This window comes from Hesperophylax consimilis, chromosome 2, assembly GCF_061612785.1.
Source record: "Hesperophylax consimilis isolate HC1 chromosome 2, BYU_Hcon_1.0, whole genome shotgun sequence".
NCBI lineage: Eukaryota > Metazoa > Arthropoda > Insecta > Trichoptera > Limnephilidae > Hesperophylax > Hesperophylax consimilis.
The window spans coordinates 11,151,114-11,169,601 of NC_142837.1; the positions used below are offsets into that span (position 1 = coordinate 11,151,114).

The 18,488-nt window shown below is 34.0% G+C and overlaps 1 protein-coding gene across 2 annotated transcripts in view; it reads left to right on the forward strand.

Moving 5' to 3' along the window:
- Window positions 1-13,434, forward strand: part of LOC149425685 (putative ATP-dependent RNA helicase DHX34) — an 84,210-nt gene extending 70,776 nt beyond the window's left edge. Inside the window, exons 14-19 of one of the 2 annotated variants that reach the window (XM_089641182.1) lie at window positions 8,378-8,494; window positions 8,651-8,829; window positions 8,912-9,022; window positions 9,238-9,359; window positions 9,477-9,771; window positions 10,344-13,434. In XM_089641182.1, coding sequence (XP_089497308.1) covers window positions 8,378-8,494; window positions 8,651-8,829; window positions 8,912-9,022; window positions 9,238-9,359; window positions 9,477-9,771; window positions 10,344-10,644 — 1,125 coding nt within the window. In that variant the 3' untranslated portion in view covers window positions 10,645-13,434. Of the gene's footprint in view, window positions 1-8,377; window positions 8,495-8,650; window positions 8,830-8,911; window positions 9,023-9,237; window positions 9,360-9,476; window positions 9,772-10,343 lie in introns of those variants that run through there. The other variant, XR_016303423.1, reaches the window with a different exon arrangement.
- The last annotated feature ends 5,054 nt before the right edge of the window (window positions 13,435-18,488 follow it).

Sequence of the window (18,488 nt, forward strand, 5' to 3'; positions counted from 1 at the left end):
GCTTTGAGCCCACACCAGTTTCTTTAGTAGTCGATTGTATGAAGCCATCCATCGCCGATTTGATGACTTCACCAATCTCCTGGGCACATCTTGAAGGGTCCGAAGTCCGAAAACAAACAGCTGACCACGGAAAAGCGTTAAAATGGGCCCGCATACCGAACCAATCTGCTGACCTATAGTGCCACACTTTTCTCCTCAGCCTCTCATTGGTTGGTCTGAGGTTAACGGGGATTGATGTCGTCACTAGGCAGTGGTCGGATGATCCCAGAGGCGCTGTGACGTCAATCTTATAACCGTGTGGCACAGTAGTTAAGAATAGGTCTAACAGATTGGAGCGGTGAGTCTGGACATCAGGAACCCTTGTAGGCTCCTGAACCAGTTGCTCTAATCCGTAGCAAATGGCAAAGGATTCCGCCTGTCGGCCAGCCGAGTCCGTTGGGCCTGAGAACTTCAACCATGGTTCGTTATGAACATTGAACATGTCACCCAGAACAATAAACTCGGCCGAAGGGTAGCGGGGCAAGAGATCATCAATAGTATCGCTCAAATGTTTGAAGAGTTCGGAAGTGTCTGATTCGCTATGGTTCGGTGAGCGGTATAAACATGCGTAGAATCTTGCCGTACTGGCAAGATTGACGCGCACCCACATTACGTCGAATCTGGAGTTTTCCAGACTCAATAGTCGTACACAATTGACGTCAGCTCGACTATAGAGGCAGACTCCTCCTTTGAGTCGGAACTTGCTTGCAAGGGTAAAGCCCGGGCAGTCCAGATAGGAGGAGTCTGGCGGCTCGGCTATCTGAGTTTCGGATAGGAAAAGAAGGTTGGGACATTGGGACAAAAGATGGTGATGAACAGAGTTTAAATTTGTGTGCAGGCCGCGAATGTTGGCAAAATTTACCAACAGTTTTGGCCCGCACCGGGGACGCCTGCTACTCGCCGCTGTATTGATGTTAAATTTATTTTGTATGTTCATGATTTTAAGTTTGTTTTTTTTTTTTTTGTAAGTGTATGAGGTGAAAGGAAGGTCTGGAAAGGAAAGGTATGAGGGGCGGGTAGGAATCTGGGGTTCAGGCTGTCCAGGAGTGATGAGCGTTTGGTTTCAGCCCACCCACTGCGGTGCTAGGCGATAGGCTGGGAGAGTACGGCTGGAGAGGGCATCCAATGCGCCCCAAACGCTGCTGCTGGGTCCCCTCCGGTCCCGAACCGGCACAACAGCAGTGGCGGGGTTTTTTCACTCGCTGATGGGGCAGCCCACCCTTAGTCGTGAGCCTGAGGGTCGGGCCCCTGTACTATCGAGCGGCCCGGACAGCGGTAACCGGTTGTAAAGGGTCTCCCTCAACCAGCATCTCCCAACCGGCCCGCCACGCAGAAGGTGGGCCGACGCACCCGCCACTAAGACCCGGGCAAACCTTAACCCATGAACCCGGGCACCCCTGCTAAGTCACCAAACGTAGCGAACCACTTGGGGTGACCTGTGGCAGAGGTGTTGGTCATCCAATAAATGGTTCCCAGGGCGGCGGTACCCATTCCCGCCTACCAAATTAATAAAGAACTGCTTGTGAAGCCCAATATGCGGTCCACTTTGTCAACAGCTCCCATATTCTTGGTATAATCTAAAACTACCTCTGGTTTTATTTCATTTTCTCCCGTGGAGGTCAATTTTATCAGTAACAATCATTGTTGCATCTGTATGTATGTTACTAAGCATAAGTACATCCCTTTTATCGTGCCATTTCAGCGCCATGAGATTGTTCGAATTCAAAGACTTCATTTCAGTTAGTTGAATCGAATTCATGAATAATGGGCGTAAACTTACCCTGATCCCATTTACGATGATCAACTTTTCTCTGTTGGATGTTGAACAACTAGGGAGAGTTTCATCCTCATCAGATGTATCATATTCGTCGGATGAGCTATCCGAATGTATTGGCAAATCATGAAGATCCTCGTAAACATCTTCATCTTCACTTTCGATTAAAATATCAGCAATGTCTTGTTCATTCAAAGGGTTAACCATTTTTTATAAAAGTAAAATATTTAAATTGAACAAGTTATTATAGTTATCACAAAGTTAAAAAAAAGCACAGTAAAACACTGTCCAAATTATTAATAACCTAAAATAATAAAATGTCAATGATAATAACAGTATACGAATAATATTTAAAATAGTTCACAGCACTCAGATTCACTATTGAATTTTGTTCAAACTGTCAAAAACTGTATTCAAACTGAAAACAAACACTATCGGTACAATATATGTAATAAATATTCACATCCAAACACGTGAAGTAATTTTTAATGCAAGATGATTAGGTTATTCAGTGTAAAAACAAACAAAAACCACAAATTTTACTTCACAAAAGACGTCGCTCGCAATAAAAATGTTGTTTACCACCGACTACCAGACGGTGACGTCACGAAATATTTTAATTGTGAATAACTCCGTTGGTAATGTACCTAAATCGCTAAAAACTTTTGCAAGTTATGACAAATTGTCTCTAGATGGCAGTAACTATCGGTTTTCCGGAAGAAATTCAATAATTAATTAATTTTAGGCGCTACCGTACGGGTACGGTCATACTCCTTACGAGGATTTTTTTTCTCACCGTACCTGTACGGTCATACCACCGGACAGGTTAATGTCGTCTGCAGGAATTCCTATTTTTATTTATTTATTTATTTATTTGAGGAACATAAACAGTCTTAGTAATACAATATACATAAGAGGATAACAAAAAAACAGACCAATTATTAATGTTCACAGATAGATATTCAGAAACATTAAAATAACCTGTAAACTAGAATATTTAATAAAAATAGAAAGAAAAAAAAACAGAATAAAGCAGCAAATAAGAAAAATAATAATACGAATGTAAATTCAACAAACGATAAACCTATAATATGCCTACCATAAACAGCAATAAATAAAAGTGATTATAACTATACTTAAATATACTTAGGTTGGAACGGGAAAGGGGAGGAGAGGGATAAGGAAAAGTTGCCACGCAAGTAATATTAAAATATTAGGTACAATCAATTTAACAGTCGTGAATATGAGTTAGAATGTGATACAATGAAATTCTGTAGTGATAGTAACTAGCAGTGAATGTCAGCATGAGTGTCTATATTTATAATTTTAAAATTAATTGATCGAAGTTATTTATATGATTAGTAATTATATTTGTACTGTCTGTTAGAATTATATAACAAAATTAATATGTGTGACTAACTCCATCTATGATGTATCTATAAACTAAATAAATGTCAGTCGATTTCCACCAACCTTGGAGTTTTATTAGGTTATGGGCCCAGGACTATAACTCGCGTTAAATCAGCGTTAAATCAAAGTTTTCCTGCGTAAAATACTATTTAGTTGGACAATCAGTGACCAGTATATCATATACTCTTTAAAAACAGTGTAAATCGCCGCAATAATAACTGTTTTTGTGATCGACAATCTGTTACCGTGTTCTCGGTGTGCGTTTATTTCAACATGGCGGGAAGTTACATAGTGAATGTACCTAAATTGAAGGGACGTGAAAATTATGATGAGTGGGCGTTTGCAGCTGAACATTTTTTGATGTTGGATGGTGTGGATATTCACAAGCCAGAATCATCTGATTGTACAAGTCTGGATGATAAAAAGGCAAAATCTAAACTTATTATGACGATTGATTCTTCAATTTATGTTCACATCAAAAATGAGCAAACAGTACAAGATGTATGGAAGCGTTTGAAGGCCCTATATGATGATTGTGGCTTCACTCGTCGCATCAGTCTACTTCGTCAGCTAATATCTATTCGACTAGAAGAGTCCGAGTCAATGGGTGCCTATGTAACGCAAATGGTTAAACATGTTTTATGTGTGCCTAACCTGTCAACTAATTTGTTATCAGTAAGTCAGCCGATTCAAAGTGGAAACAAGGTTAACTTTGAATCGGAAGTTTGCTATACACGGTGTCCGGAAACTCGTAGTACAAGCGGGAAACTGGAGAATCTACACCACATGGGGAACCCAAAAAAACATAAAGTTTGATTTGAGCATTTTCAAAAAAAAAAAAAAAAAAACAAAAAAAAATATTTTTCGGCTATTTTAGGGTTAAAGTTTTTTCTGGTGTTTAGGGTTGAATAACAGATGTTTTAACCCTGCAGAGCAGAAATATTTTATGATTACACCGGGTTAAATGAAGGGTGATTTCAAAATAATGCTTCAAATCCGAGTTTCTTCATTTGTTTTACTTTCAAATAGTTTTAATTAGTTGGGTACTTTGATCTTCAGTAATAATTTATAAGAATTTGATTAAAAAAAAAAAAAAAAAAATCAACTTCAAACTCGATTTACTCGATAACGAAAGCTCAAATAAAAAAAAAATATACTACAAAATCGACTCCAAATGTGATGTAGATTCACCAGTTTCCCGCTTGTACTACGAGTTTCCGGACACCCTGTATACGCAATCGACAGAATGTGCTGGTAGGAAGAGCAAATCTAGTAAATGGAGTGTACAGATTGAATATTAAGTCAGAAAATTTGTTTGCGTGCTCAGCGACAAATGTGACAAGTGAAATATGGCATCGACGGTTGGGACACATTAACAGTAAAACCTTAAATGCTATGAAGGATGGCGCTGTGGAAGGAATTTTATACCCGGATAAGGCTGACTTTGATAAGTCCAACTGCATCACATGTTGTGAAGGAAAGCAGTCGAGAATGCCATTTTTACACAAAGGGTCAAGGTGTGAAAATGTGCTAGAACTTGTTCATGCCGATGTCTGTGGACCCATGGAACAAATTTCAATTGGACAAGCCAAGTACTTTCTGCTTTTTGTAGATGACTATACTAGAATGGCATTTGTGTATTTCCTTAAGACCAAAAATCAGGTGTTTAAGTATTTCAAAGAGTTTATAGCTCTTGTTGAAACACAGACAGGCAGAAAACTCAAAGTGTTGAGAACAGACAATGGTGGGGAGTTTTGTTCGTTAGAATTTGATAATTTTTTGAATAAAAATGGTATAGTGCATCAAATGACGAACCCCCATACACCGGAACAAAATGGTCTGTGCGAAAGACTAAACAGAACAGTGGTGGAGAGAGCTCGGTGTCTTTTGTTTGAGGCTAATTTGCATAAGAAGTTTTGGGCTGAAGCAGTGAATACTGCAGTCTACTTACGAAACAGAACTTTGGCATCAGGATTACAAAAAACACCTTATGAGCTATGGAGTGGTAAAAAACCAGATCTCGGCCATATTCGGATATTTGGCAGTCCTGTGATGGTCCACGTTCCGAAAGCAAAGAGGACTAAATGGGACAGAAAGGCTGAAGAACATATCCTGATTGGTTACCCAGAGAACATTAAGGGTTATTTATTATTTATTTATTTATTTATTTTTATTTAAGTACATAAAACAGGCATGGTGCCCAAAAATTTATATACATGGATGTTTAAATACATAATAATAACAAAATGATAATAACAAAAATAGTAACAAAAGGAAAATGTAAGTAATATTAATATTAATCTATTATAATAATATGTAAGCTAAATATGCAAGTAAATAACAAATAAGAATGGGTAAAAGGTAAATACAAATATGTTCATAAACTATTTGTTATTGTCACACCTGTACTGGTGAGACACTGATTAGGTAGGTACAATGTTGCTTCTCTTTAAATAAAGGGCTTCATCACAATATCAGCTTAATATGATTAAAGGTAATACATTTTTTTTGAAGTGTTTAAATTGGTCATTAAAAATGTCTATTTCATTATTAGAGCCATGTATAATGTTATAATTTCTTAATGTTCGCGGTACAGGGGAAAAATATCCTGTATTTGTGTGGTAGGCTTTAATATAGAAAATGTCTTTCATCCTCCTTGTTGATTTTCTTGATGGTTACTTGAAGGGTTACAGGCTTTACAACCCGAAGACCAATCGTATTATGACCAGCAGAGATGTTGTAGTGATGGAAAATATTAATGACAGTTTATCAACAACTATTTTCGTAGAAGAAAAACAGCAACCAGATTACACAGGAGACAGTCAGTTGAATATCACATATATCGAAGAAGATGATGTGAATGATGTTACATATGTTCCTGCTGAATCGACAAGTGAGTCAGATGACAGTCTTTATGAGACTTTGTCCCCGGTGTGGTCTAGTGGTTATGACGCCTGATTAGTGATAATGACACTTGGGAGCTAGTGGACAGGCCAAAGGACGGCACAGTGGTAAAAAAAAAAAAAATAATAATAATAAGTGGGTCCTTAAAAAGAAATATAACAGTGATGGTGAAGTGCGTTTCAGAGCAAGACTTGTTGCAAAAGGTTTTTCTCAGAAGAAGGGTATAGATTTTACCGAAACCTTCTCACCAGTGTTAAGATATTCCACTCTTAGATTATTGTTTGCCTTGAGTGTACAACTTGATCTCAATATGAACCACCTTGATGTACCAACAGCATTCTTAAATGGTTTTCTTAAGGAAAATGTTTTTACAGAAATACCAGAATACCCTCATTTTCTTGATTGTAAAAATAAAGTATTGAAATTAAAAAGAGCCATTTATGGTCTCAAACAGTCTGCTAGGAGTTGGTATATTAGAGTAGAAGAATGTTTATTGAACTTAGGATATAAAAAATCCAAATATGAACCTTGTCTTTTCATAAAAAGTAATAATAATGTTAAAATATTTGTTGCATTATTTGTGGATGATTTCTTTGTATTCTATAATTCAGAAAATTATTATGAACAGTTAAAGAATGAACTTATCGATAAATTTAAGATAAAAGATTTAGGTGAGATTAAACAGTGTCTAGGAATGAGAGTGAATGCTCAAAAAGATTGAATTACTGTTGATCAAGAGCTTTTTGTAAACAATATTTTAAATAAGTTCAATATGTCAGATTGTCATACTTCAGATACCCCTATGGAAGTTAATTTAAAGTTAGAGAAAGATGTAAATAAAAGTGATGATATTATAAAATATCCATACCAACAGTTAATAGGGAGTCTTATGTACTTATCTGTGTTGACAAGACCAGACATTGCTTACAGCGTAAGTTATCTAAGTCAGTATAATAGCTGTTATAATGAAACTCATTGGAAACATTTAAAAAGATTGTTAAAATATCTACAAAAAACCAAAAGCTATGCATTAGTTTATAAGAAAAGTGATTATTCTTTACATGGTTTTGTAGATGCTGATGGGCATCATGTACCTTAGATAGAAGGTCATATACTGGGTTCTGTTTCATAATGTCAGGATGTGTTATATCTTATGAATCTAGAAAGCAAAGAACAGTTGCCTTGTCTAGTACAGAAGCAGAATATATGGCTCTATCCGAAGCTTGCAAAGAGGCTATTTACTTAAATAACTTATTATCTGATATGATAGAAAAACATAAAAATACACCGGTATGTTTATATAGTGACAGTCAAAGTTCTATTAATTTGTCTGTTAATCCACTGTTTCATAAACGCACCAACATTGATGCACGACATCACTTTGTCAGAGAATGTGTATTTGATAATAAAGTTAAGATTGAATATGTGTCAACTTCCAATATGCCAGCTGACTTGTTAACAAAAAGTCTTTGTTCGAATAAACATCAAACATTTTTAAGTTCAATGGGCATATCGGAAATTTAAATCCATTTTCATAATATTGTTTTGTTAGAATGGTATTTAGTTTATTTTGTTACGAGAGGGTGTTAGAATTATATAACAAAATTAATATGTGTGACTAACTCCATCTATGATGTATCTATAAACTAAATAAACGTCAGTCGATTTCCACCAACCTTGGAGTTTTATTACTGTCTTCCATTGAAAATGAATAAATATGTAATTATCTTTTTTTATATATTTTTTTAGGAACAAAGTTAATATTATTAATTTTCAATTTTTTTATGGTAGTTTGTTCCTTTTATAAGTTGATGGCCTCCTTAATAATCTTCCACTGTTGTTGAATGTTACCATTGACGTAATCTAATTTTCTTCTGTAGTATGCTTGCTTTGTTGTTCGTATTATCTTTGTACACCAGTTCCGATATCTTTTATAGTATTCCAACAGTTCTTTGTTATAGATTTCTCTTCTACATTTATTGTGCAATTTATCATGTGTATTTGATTATTCCAGTATTTATCCAGGGTTTTAGATATTTACTGTAATGTTTCTCAATTTGTACTGACGTACAACTTTGCACATGAGTTTTCAAACATTTAGTGAAATAATCTGTTGCCAGATTGACGTCGTTCATTGATAGTACTGTATCCCAGGATTCCTCCTTTAATTTGATCTTCAAAGGGTTGTTTTCCCTCTTTGCTGAAATCAGGCACGCCTACAGTTACACAACCGTGTTTTAAATATTATAGAACCTGATATCAGGCAGCAGTGCTACAAGTCACCGAGACATGTCGACGCTAAAGCTCATCTTGTGCAGAGCTCTCTACCCTCAAGTTGCCGTAGCGGATGAATTCAATCATTGTAAGGTTAGTAGTACTGTTCACACTAAGTTCAAATCTTCTGAATCAGCTGTAAGTGTATTTTTACCATACCCTGCAGTTGATTCTGCTAGAAATACAGATAGAGGAATAGCATAATAGGATAACGTTATAGTCATAGTAATTATTTTGGTTATTTTGCAGTCCATATCAGAGCAGTTGTTCCACACGTCCAACAAGGCTTTTGTCTCGCTTCATCCCATGAGCTACTTTGGCGGCCATCCTCAGGTTCTACAGTTAAACGAGAATGACATAGAAATGGACAACACAAACTACAAATCACGGCTGCCTTTGAGTTCAAAACATCAGGTCATCTGCTATCTGTAAGCTATTTCAAATGCAATAAATAGCAACACCATTAATTAAATTACATTCTCATGAATTATGGTTGTAATTCATTTTTAGATCATTGTTGGAAACAACAAAACCCTACTTGATGAACTCCATGAGAATGCCGGCCGCACAGACATTACTTCTGTTTGCTCACTGCATTGACACAAATCTATCATTTTCAAGGTATGTTTGTACATTAAATAATTGCGAAACCCATAAAAAATCATGTTTTGTCTCAAATTACCTGGATAAGTTTATGTTTAAGACTACCAACATTCACAAATTGTTGAAATTTTAAATATTTCCCAGTATTTGAAGTAACATATTATTTACACATAATATTATTAATCATTAATCAGCTATTAGCAGCCAATTAGTTAATAACTTGTGTCTTTTAGGATAGTCTGTGATGCCTGGCTGCAGCTGGAGTTTCCTACGCCCGAAGCCGGACTTCAGCTTCTGCTTCGAGCCTCACAGCTGAGGAAACAATGGGACTACTTAATCAATGACCGATTAGAAGGTAAGCACAGCTCATCCTTGTGACATATAGTCCTGGCGCACATTGTTTATAAGAAAGAGAAAGCGGTTAGCAAGTTGTCAGTGGCATGTCTATAGACCTTTTTAATCTGCTTTTCAGCCGTAGACACCAGCGTTGAAAGCAGCCTAGAAAAATCCAAAACAAAAGTAGAAAAGCGATCTAACCAACAATTACAATACGAACTATCGACAGGTCTGAGTTCCTACATGGCTACGGAGGTCTGCTATACTATCAAGAGACTCTTACCAGCTGATTTGAAAAACGCCTTCGTCGGTACGGGGGTAGACATGATTTTCCCCGATGTGGATCCTAATCCATTTGATAAGGAATTTAAATGCTATCCTCATGATAAGAAAGGAGGGATTTGGCTGACGGAACACGTGGTGTTTGGAAGGTAAGAAATAAAAAAAATTATATCCACATACATATTCCCAACTAAATAGAGTCAGATGGACTAAAAGCTCCCACAATTTTGAGGAATGTTGCAAGGTGAAAATAATGAGAAAAGGGAATAAAAAAAGGATAAGACACATTTTTAATGACTTGACTATTCAGATCTGGTTACTAAACATGGCTTAACCCATTTGAACCGACATATAACTTTTTAATGGTAACATTTGCATTTTTTGACATTTTTAAAATCCATTGAAATATATAAAAATCTCATTTTTTATTAGCTGTAAGCCCTCGTTATACATTAAAATACTTCATTTTCTCTTAGCTAATAAGCCTTAGTTAGTTGTAGATTAAAATACTTCATTTCCTCTTACAGCACCAAAAACAAAGTGCAAATAATATGGTTTGTCTGTGTATAGAATATGAAGATTAATGATAAATACCATATTTTTAATTTGGCAGATTCAAAAAAATCACACAATGGACCTATTGCATTTAATTCTTGACTCTTCTAGTTAAATATTTTGAAATTGTTTAATTTTTGTGTTTTAATTAGTTTATCATTTTCAGTCTTCAAGAAACGGATTGGAGTCACAGCCTATACGAAGAGATCCTCCAAAGTTCGTGGACCTGTGAACAATGTGGCATCACTGTGTGCCTCTCCTCTCTGGAGAAACTTCAGCACATCACATTCACTTGCTCCCAGAGTCTGGAAAGCACTTCTAAAAACCAAACAGCAACAGATGAAACCATCATGACTTCTAATAAACCCAATGCGCAGAAGTTTCAATGTGAGAAATGCAAAGCCAAGATGGTGTTCACTCCTATAGAAATTTTAAGACATAAAAAAGCTTGCAAAACAGATGGATAATAAAAGCGTGTAAAAATTCATCTTGGTTGTAATATGGCGATAAGGGTGAAGCAAGCAAGGTCCTGGATACAGAATGTTTCATTTTTACAAACTTACCATGGCGTTGTTGGTCATTTTATTGAGAAGTGTGCAATAAATACATAATATTCAATTCATTTGTCAAACTCATAATCTGTACTTTCTTTAATGTTCAATTAACCCTCCCCTCCCGCACTGGGGGGGGTAATACACATCCCCAACCGAGTGTTGTTCAATATCTAAGTTGTACATATTCAATGTGCATTTAAAAAAACATGATCTGAAAAATTTTTGACTATAACATTTTTCGTAGTGACCATTCTACTTCTTCTGCGAAATGTAAAGGTGGTGGAGTGATGATATGTGTAAACAAGAAATACCATTGCTATATTCTAGAGTCATCTAACAATGTGTCTGATCAATTGTTTCTATGTGTTCTATTAGGTAACAAAAAACTTGTACTCGGTTGTGTTTACATTCCTCCATCCTCTTCGATAGAAGTCACATACTGCTTTAACTGAACATGTTTCTAGAAACGCTGATTCCTTATTTATTTGTGGCGATTATAATTTACCTAAAATATTGTGGCTGAACGACAACCAAGGTGTCAAAACTCCTACTAGTAATCTTTCCCCACAAGCTACTGAAATTGTAAATTTTTTTGCCTACTTGAATCTGTTTCAAATAAATCCAGTCACTAACTATCTAGGTTCTTGCCTAGATTTAATTTTTTCTAGCATACCAAATATCATAGTAAGTGAAGCTGATGTCTCTTTGTTACCTATAGATAAATATCATCCACCTCTCTCTATTAACATCACTAATTTCTTCCAATTAGATTCTTTGAAACCAAGTGCCTCTTATCACTACAAATATCTTAATGGTGACTACTCTAATATGAACAAATTTCTTTCCCAGATTAATTGGTCAGTACTATTTTTAAAATCTGATATTAATGACGCTGTATTTAAATTTAATGAATGCGTCTCACGCGCTATAGATTTGTTTGTTCCTAAGGGATGTTACTATCAACCCAAGTTTCCAAATTGGTTTAGCTCAAAACTCAAACAGTCAATAATTGAAAAAAAGAAAACTCATAAGCTATTTAAAGACACTGGCAACTTAAACTTGTATCGAAAATTTTCTCATTTAAGGGAACTGTCCAAAATCGAATCAGCCAAATGCTATAAATCTTATGTAGAAGTTACTGAGTCAAAATTACTGCAAAACCCTAAACAATTTTGGCAATTTGTTGCGCAAAAGCGTACTGATAATGATCTTCCTTCTAGTATGCACTATAATGAAACTCATGCTACTAACGGTCTTGACATCGCCAACCTTTTTGCTAAACACTTCTCCTCTGTATATTCTGGTGCCTCATGCAACATCCCTCCACTCAACTATGACTACAACATTGACTTGAATGATTGCCAAATCTCACTTGTAGAGGTTTACCAATCTTTAAGTAAACTTTCTAACAAAAAAAGTACCGGACCTGATGGCATTCCAGAAATCTTGCTAAAAGAATGTAAATATTCATTATCTAACCCAATTTGTATGTTGTACAACTTATCACTCTCATCTGGAACATTTGCTGATTCATGGAAAATTTCATATATTCGACCCATTTTTAAGTCCGGGAACAAGTCAAACATTGAAAATTACAGACCAATATCAATTATATCTTGTATTCCAAAAATATTTGAGTCGATAATTACAAAGAAAATCACTCCTATATTCAAAAATGTTCTGATTGATGAACAGCATGGATTTAGATCGGCGAAATATAATAAATAAATATAATATAAATCCTTAGTTCAATCCACTTTACAATACGCTATTATTAGTTGGGGATCCGCGTATAAATGTAACCTTCTTCCAATTGAAATTATACAAAGAACAATTATTAAAATTATATTAAAAAAATCCTTTGACTACCCAACAGAACGCCTGTTTGAAGAATTTCAAGTACCTACATTTAAAGACCTATATATTAAAAACTCATTAATCCAAATTATAAAAGAAAAAGATAAATATCAATTTTTAAATGAAAACAGAACGCGACTTAGACATGTTTTTCTATGCCCAAAACTAAATACGTCTTTTGCACAACATCATTATACTTACCAGGGAAGAACTTTTTTCAATCGTCTACCAGAAGAAATCAGAAGCATTAATGATAAAACCCAAATACTGCTCTCTGTCAAGAGACACTTTAAAAATATTCTGAAAAAAAAAACTACTGTCACTTAATTAATCTCACAAATATCCTTAGTTTTCCATAACTTTCTTTCTTTATTAAAATTTATTATATTAATATATTATCCTTCACTACTATCAAAAAAAAATACTACAGCAAACATACATTTATGTACAATGAATTATCTAAGTACTAACTAACAACAACATTTATGTACACTCCCCTTCCATACACAAGCAAATGCTTTCAATGGAAGAGTAGTAAAAAAACCTAAGATGTAAAATGAATTATGTACCATGTAAACTTATTATTAAAAATAAAAAATAATTCCGAAAAAAAAAAAAAAAAAAAAAAAATCTACAACAACTAATTTATTGTCCTTTACAAATACCATTGTTAAAGCCTTGGAAGACAACACTCAGGTTGACGTACTCTATACTGATTTCTCCAAAGCCTTTGATAAAGTAAATCACTCGATTCTCATGGCCAAACTTTATGCTATAGGCATTAGAAACCCGTTGTTATCATTCTTTCGCTCTTACTTGAGCGATAGAAAACAAAGGGTTAAAATAAACAACTTTGAATCCTTTAACATTGACGTAACGTCCGGCGTTCCCCAAGGAGCTCATTTGGCCCCGCTTCTCTTCAACCTTTTTATTAACGATATCACCAAAGTTTTTTCTCATACACGCTTCTGGCTTTTTGCGGATGATAATAAGATTCTTCAGATAATTAAATCCTACCTTGACTGCTTACATTTTCAACGTGATATTGACTCGTTTAATAATTGGTGCAAAATAAACTGCATGGAACTTAATGTTGATAAATGTAAAATTTTGTCCTTTTATAGAACCAAAAAACCTATTCAGTTTGATTATAAATTAAACAATGTTTGTTTATCTACTGTAACATCTATCAAGGATCTTGGGGTCACTCTAGACTGCAAACTTTCTTTCCGTGAGCACATTAACAACATTGTTAACAAATCACTTAAACTACTTGGCTTCGTTCATAGAATAACCTCTGACTTTAAACATATAAGTACCCTTAAAACTCTTTACTGCTCGTTAGTTCGCCCTCACCTTGAATACGCTAGTGTTATTTGGTCTCCTTTCTATGCTGTCCACATCTGTCACATAGAATCCGTACAACATCGCTTCCTACGAGGAATCGCTTGGAGGTTGGGTCTTGAAAGAGGAGAGTACTCATATGATGAAGTTGAACAAACTTTAAACATTTCTTCTTTGGAGAAACGTAGAAGGGACACTGATCTGATTTGCATATTCAAGATTATCAATGGTATTACAGACTCACCTGCTTTGTTGCAACTTATCCAATTCAACATCCCTTCCCGTAGACTCCGAAATAATGAATTGCTGTTCGTCAATCAACATTCTACCAATTATGGATACCATTCTCCTTTGTCCAGAATGTCGAGACTTGTCAACTCACTGTCAAGTCAAAGCATTGAATTTTGTGGTATATGCCTAAATGACTTTCGACAGTCAATACGCAATGTCTAATTTCTAATGCCCTTTGAACCATCTTCATGCTTTGACTTATTATTATCTCCCATTCTTACTTTTATATTATTATTGTCATTGTTATTGTCTTCGCTCCTCATTTATATATGCTCTCCTTTCACTGTCATCTCTGTTTATAAAACTTATTCGTGTAATTAATATGTTGTTAATGGACTATTTGTCCGTAAATAAATAAATAAAATAAAATAAAATGATCTCATTACTATTGTTTAAGGTATCAAATTATATCTACACGGATGTAAAAAGTACATTTTACTGCAAAGGACTACAATAATATATGTATTTGAGTTACCCTCGATTTCGTGTCTCTTGTAGTGTTTGGCATTACTTAATGATTGACTGCTGGATGAAGATGAGCAATGTCCTGTTAAAATGGTAACTAATATCTGAGTGTTACTGGAAAGGGCAAAAGAGACATGATCGCTCCGCAATATAAGGGGGACCCCCAGTGATCCCCATTTGGGTTTTTTTACCTTCCAGTATGTTCAGGTTTAATTGTTCAAATCTGAAAACCTTTATAAATAATTTATTAAAAACATGTAATAAAGCAAAATTCTTTTTAAGTTGGTTTAATATGAATTTGTATTCATTTACAGAAAAGTCGGTGGATAAACACACATAAATAGGTACACTACATGCCAAGGTTTGAGAAAAGTACTATGTATAATATTATAAATAAATAAATTATAACATCTCTTTTGTGATCAATTACATGTCATACAATCATTATATATTATTGACAATAGAAGCTCATGATCCCGTCACTATAATCAGTCATTTAGAATAATTAATATAAATAAATGGGCTTTTAAATGAACAAATAATACTTGAGTTATTCATTTCTAACCGTTTATAGAGGAAATTACCGAAACACCTGCATTTTCAATTGAATTGATTTGTTTCATGTTGACATTGCTCCATTTTGAGCTAACTTGGGTTAGCCTAGTTATTGTTAGTTCAAGAAGGCCAAATAAAAATAAGCTCTCTTGTGTTTTTGTGATACTGGTAGTATCTTCCACTCTGAATAATATTGACGAGAATTTTCTCTGAAATTTCATCACTTGCAAGTAGATTGATTGTCACGTTATGTACAAACATTGATCAGAGCTACTAACAACTAACACTTTGACACGAAGCATGCGGGATATCACAAAATTATACAATCTGGGTAGGAATTAATATTGCTTCGAAACCCGTTGGAAGAAAGGTACACATATCTACTTTAATAATACATCATGTTTTAAACTAAATTACATATTTCAATTTACACGCATTAGCACACTGAATTAAATTGATTACACAGGAAACAGCGGGAAATTATTTTGAACAAATAAATTAAATAAACATATTGAATTAAAGACAAGCTTAATTTTTTGAAAAGGCAATAATTATTTTTTAATCTGTAAGCAGCAAAATATTGTCTTTTTACTTATTTTATGAATGATAATGAATTACGGAAGGATATATTCTGAATAAATCATTATCTGGAAGTACAAAAATATGAGGCTATTATTAAATGTTCTTTTCTAACAAGCAATAATATGTAGGAGTACTTGGCAAGTCTGCAAAACAGGGGCTAATCATTGTACAAGTATTGATTGGTTACAACACAACTCCTGATAACAATTATACGCTGTTTATTTAATGATAATGGGTGTTTTATGATATCCGGTATCGCACACAAAATTGCAACACCTTAAAACTATACACAGAGTAGACTTACGGATTGCAAAGTAAAAACCAATGCGAAATTGAAAAGTTTTTTTTATGAATTTATCAATATTAATATAAAAAACCAATTCGACTTTTAAGTTCTGCTATTATGTATATATTATTCATTGTCGAGCACGACCAGTGTTGTCATCTTGCGGATTTCCAAAAACCTTCAAGGGAAATCTGTTGTTCATAATTGTTAAAGTTTGGATATATCATAATATTTAGCTGCATGGTTGAAAAACGATTATTGGCATTGAAAGAAATTTTGTTGGAAGTTGGATTGCACCAATGCGTTGTTGTAGTTCATCTTAAATAATATGCCTAGCAGGCCTTTTGAAAAATCTATCAGATTTTAATATAAAACTCAATATTTTTATAAAAATGAATGCTAAAATGATTATGTATATAAACACATGACTATTTAATTAGATCAATTATTATTTATTGTATACTTTTGTCTTATTTCTTTATAAAATACATATAATACAAAAAAATCAATAATATATACTAGAAGTGTGCATTCTTTCATTATTATTCAATGAATAAAAATAAAACTTTTGAATTTAGTAAATTTAGATTTAGATTTCAGAATAGTAAATACAAAAATGTGTGTAAACAGTTTTTATCACAGAATTAGATTATATGGTAGATACGAATAAAACAAAAGGTTTTCCGTGTGAAAATAATTTCAACTAATTGTGCATTTCACAAATTGTGCGATTGTTGATAGCTATCTCCATTAATACCCTTTCATTACATTTTATTAGTGGCAACACCATTTTACCCTTTCAATAAGGAATTCCAGCGATTTTTTTATTATGAATGTTCACCTTCTAACCTAAAAATCAGTATGATTATTTTTTTTACAAATGTGGATTTCGTAGTTAAATAATTTTAAAAAAGTTAATTTTTTCAAAGCCCACCAAAATAATCGAAATCTGACGGGGTGCAAGTGACATCATATGTACCTCCGTTTTGTTGGTTAACATTAAGGTCAATCCCGCTCAGGTCAGTATGAAAAAAAAATCCCAATTTAAATATTTGGCAAGCTTTCCAAAAAGCATGAATTCTTTTGAAATAATTTATAAATCTCAGTAGTGACCCGTGTGCGAGTATACACAACGCAACTTGCACTAAACTGTCTACATTCTTAATGCACGCGGCCGGTAGCAGTTTAAATGCAGTTTAAACCCGCCGACCAATCACAGGCCGTTTGAGTGTCTTACGGTTTTAAATGACAATTTATTCATTTTGCATGTATGTAATTATATGATAAATAATTACACGTAGAATTAATATTTTTATCTATCTATGTAATAAAAATGTAATGTTCGTTTGTTCAAAATCTTAAATCTCCAAAAGTTCTTCACTGATTGCTTTGAAATTTTGACACAATGTTGCATTCGTAATACGTGTGTGCTTTTATATACCTATATTGTATAGATGTCACCTGCAAAAGGTAAACATGCTTTTTTAAATCTGTGGATGTAAAAGCAACACGCGCTATTGTTTCTCTATCTGAACAGACAGACTGAGCCAGCTAGTATTATAATAAAACTTTTATATTCAGAATCAACTTGGTTGATCTATGTTTTTTAAGCCATAATATTTTTCACTCAAGTTCCTTATTGAAGAGGTACTTAAATTTCCTACCCCTTTTTCAATTAGCGGAAACTATAAGTTGGTAAACACTCCTCTCATGGAGAACTCATTTACATAAACCACTCCCTTGAATCCCTAATTAATTATATACCGTCTGATGGAAAAATATTTCTCTTGACTCAAAACAAAATATTGTTTTTCCGCTCCAGAAATATATTATCTCATGTTTTTATTAGCTACTATTGCAGCCTTGGACACATGTCGTTAAGTTAAATTCTGAATATCGTCGCTTATATTATAGCACCGTTTATCTCAAAAAATACAAAATTACTTTTTTCAACTTTCTTTTGTCTTTTTACTCCTTAATTTTTGATTCTGTGATATGAATTGTTACCAAACTTTGTACAACAAAAGCGGTGATTGGTCAAAACATTTGTTTATCGATTCAAACCATGGCGCATGCTAGTTTTAAAATAAATTAGAACAAAGGTATTTTCATATTTTTTTAGATACGCGGTGTTATAATATAAGCGACGATAGGTTAACAATCATTGAACAGTTATTAAAAACTTTGAAATTGCTTTAAATTATAAAAATAAATCCCTTACACAAGCAATTGAAAATATACCCTTCTATAAAGCACATAAAATCAAATAAACATACTAAATTTGATGAGAAAAAACCTTCTTACAATCTAATACATGTTTAACAAATACAAAAGAAAATAGCCCCTCCTATAAAGCACATAAAATAAAATAAACATA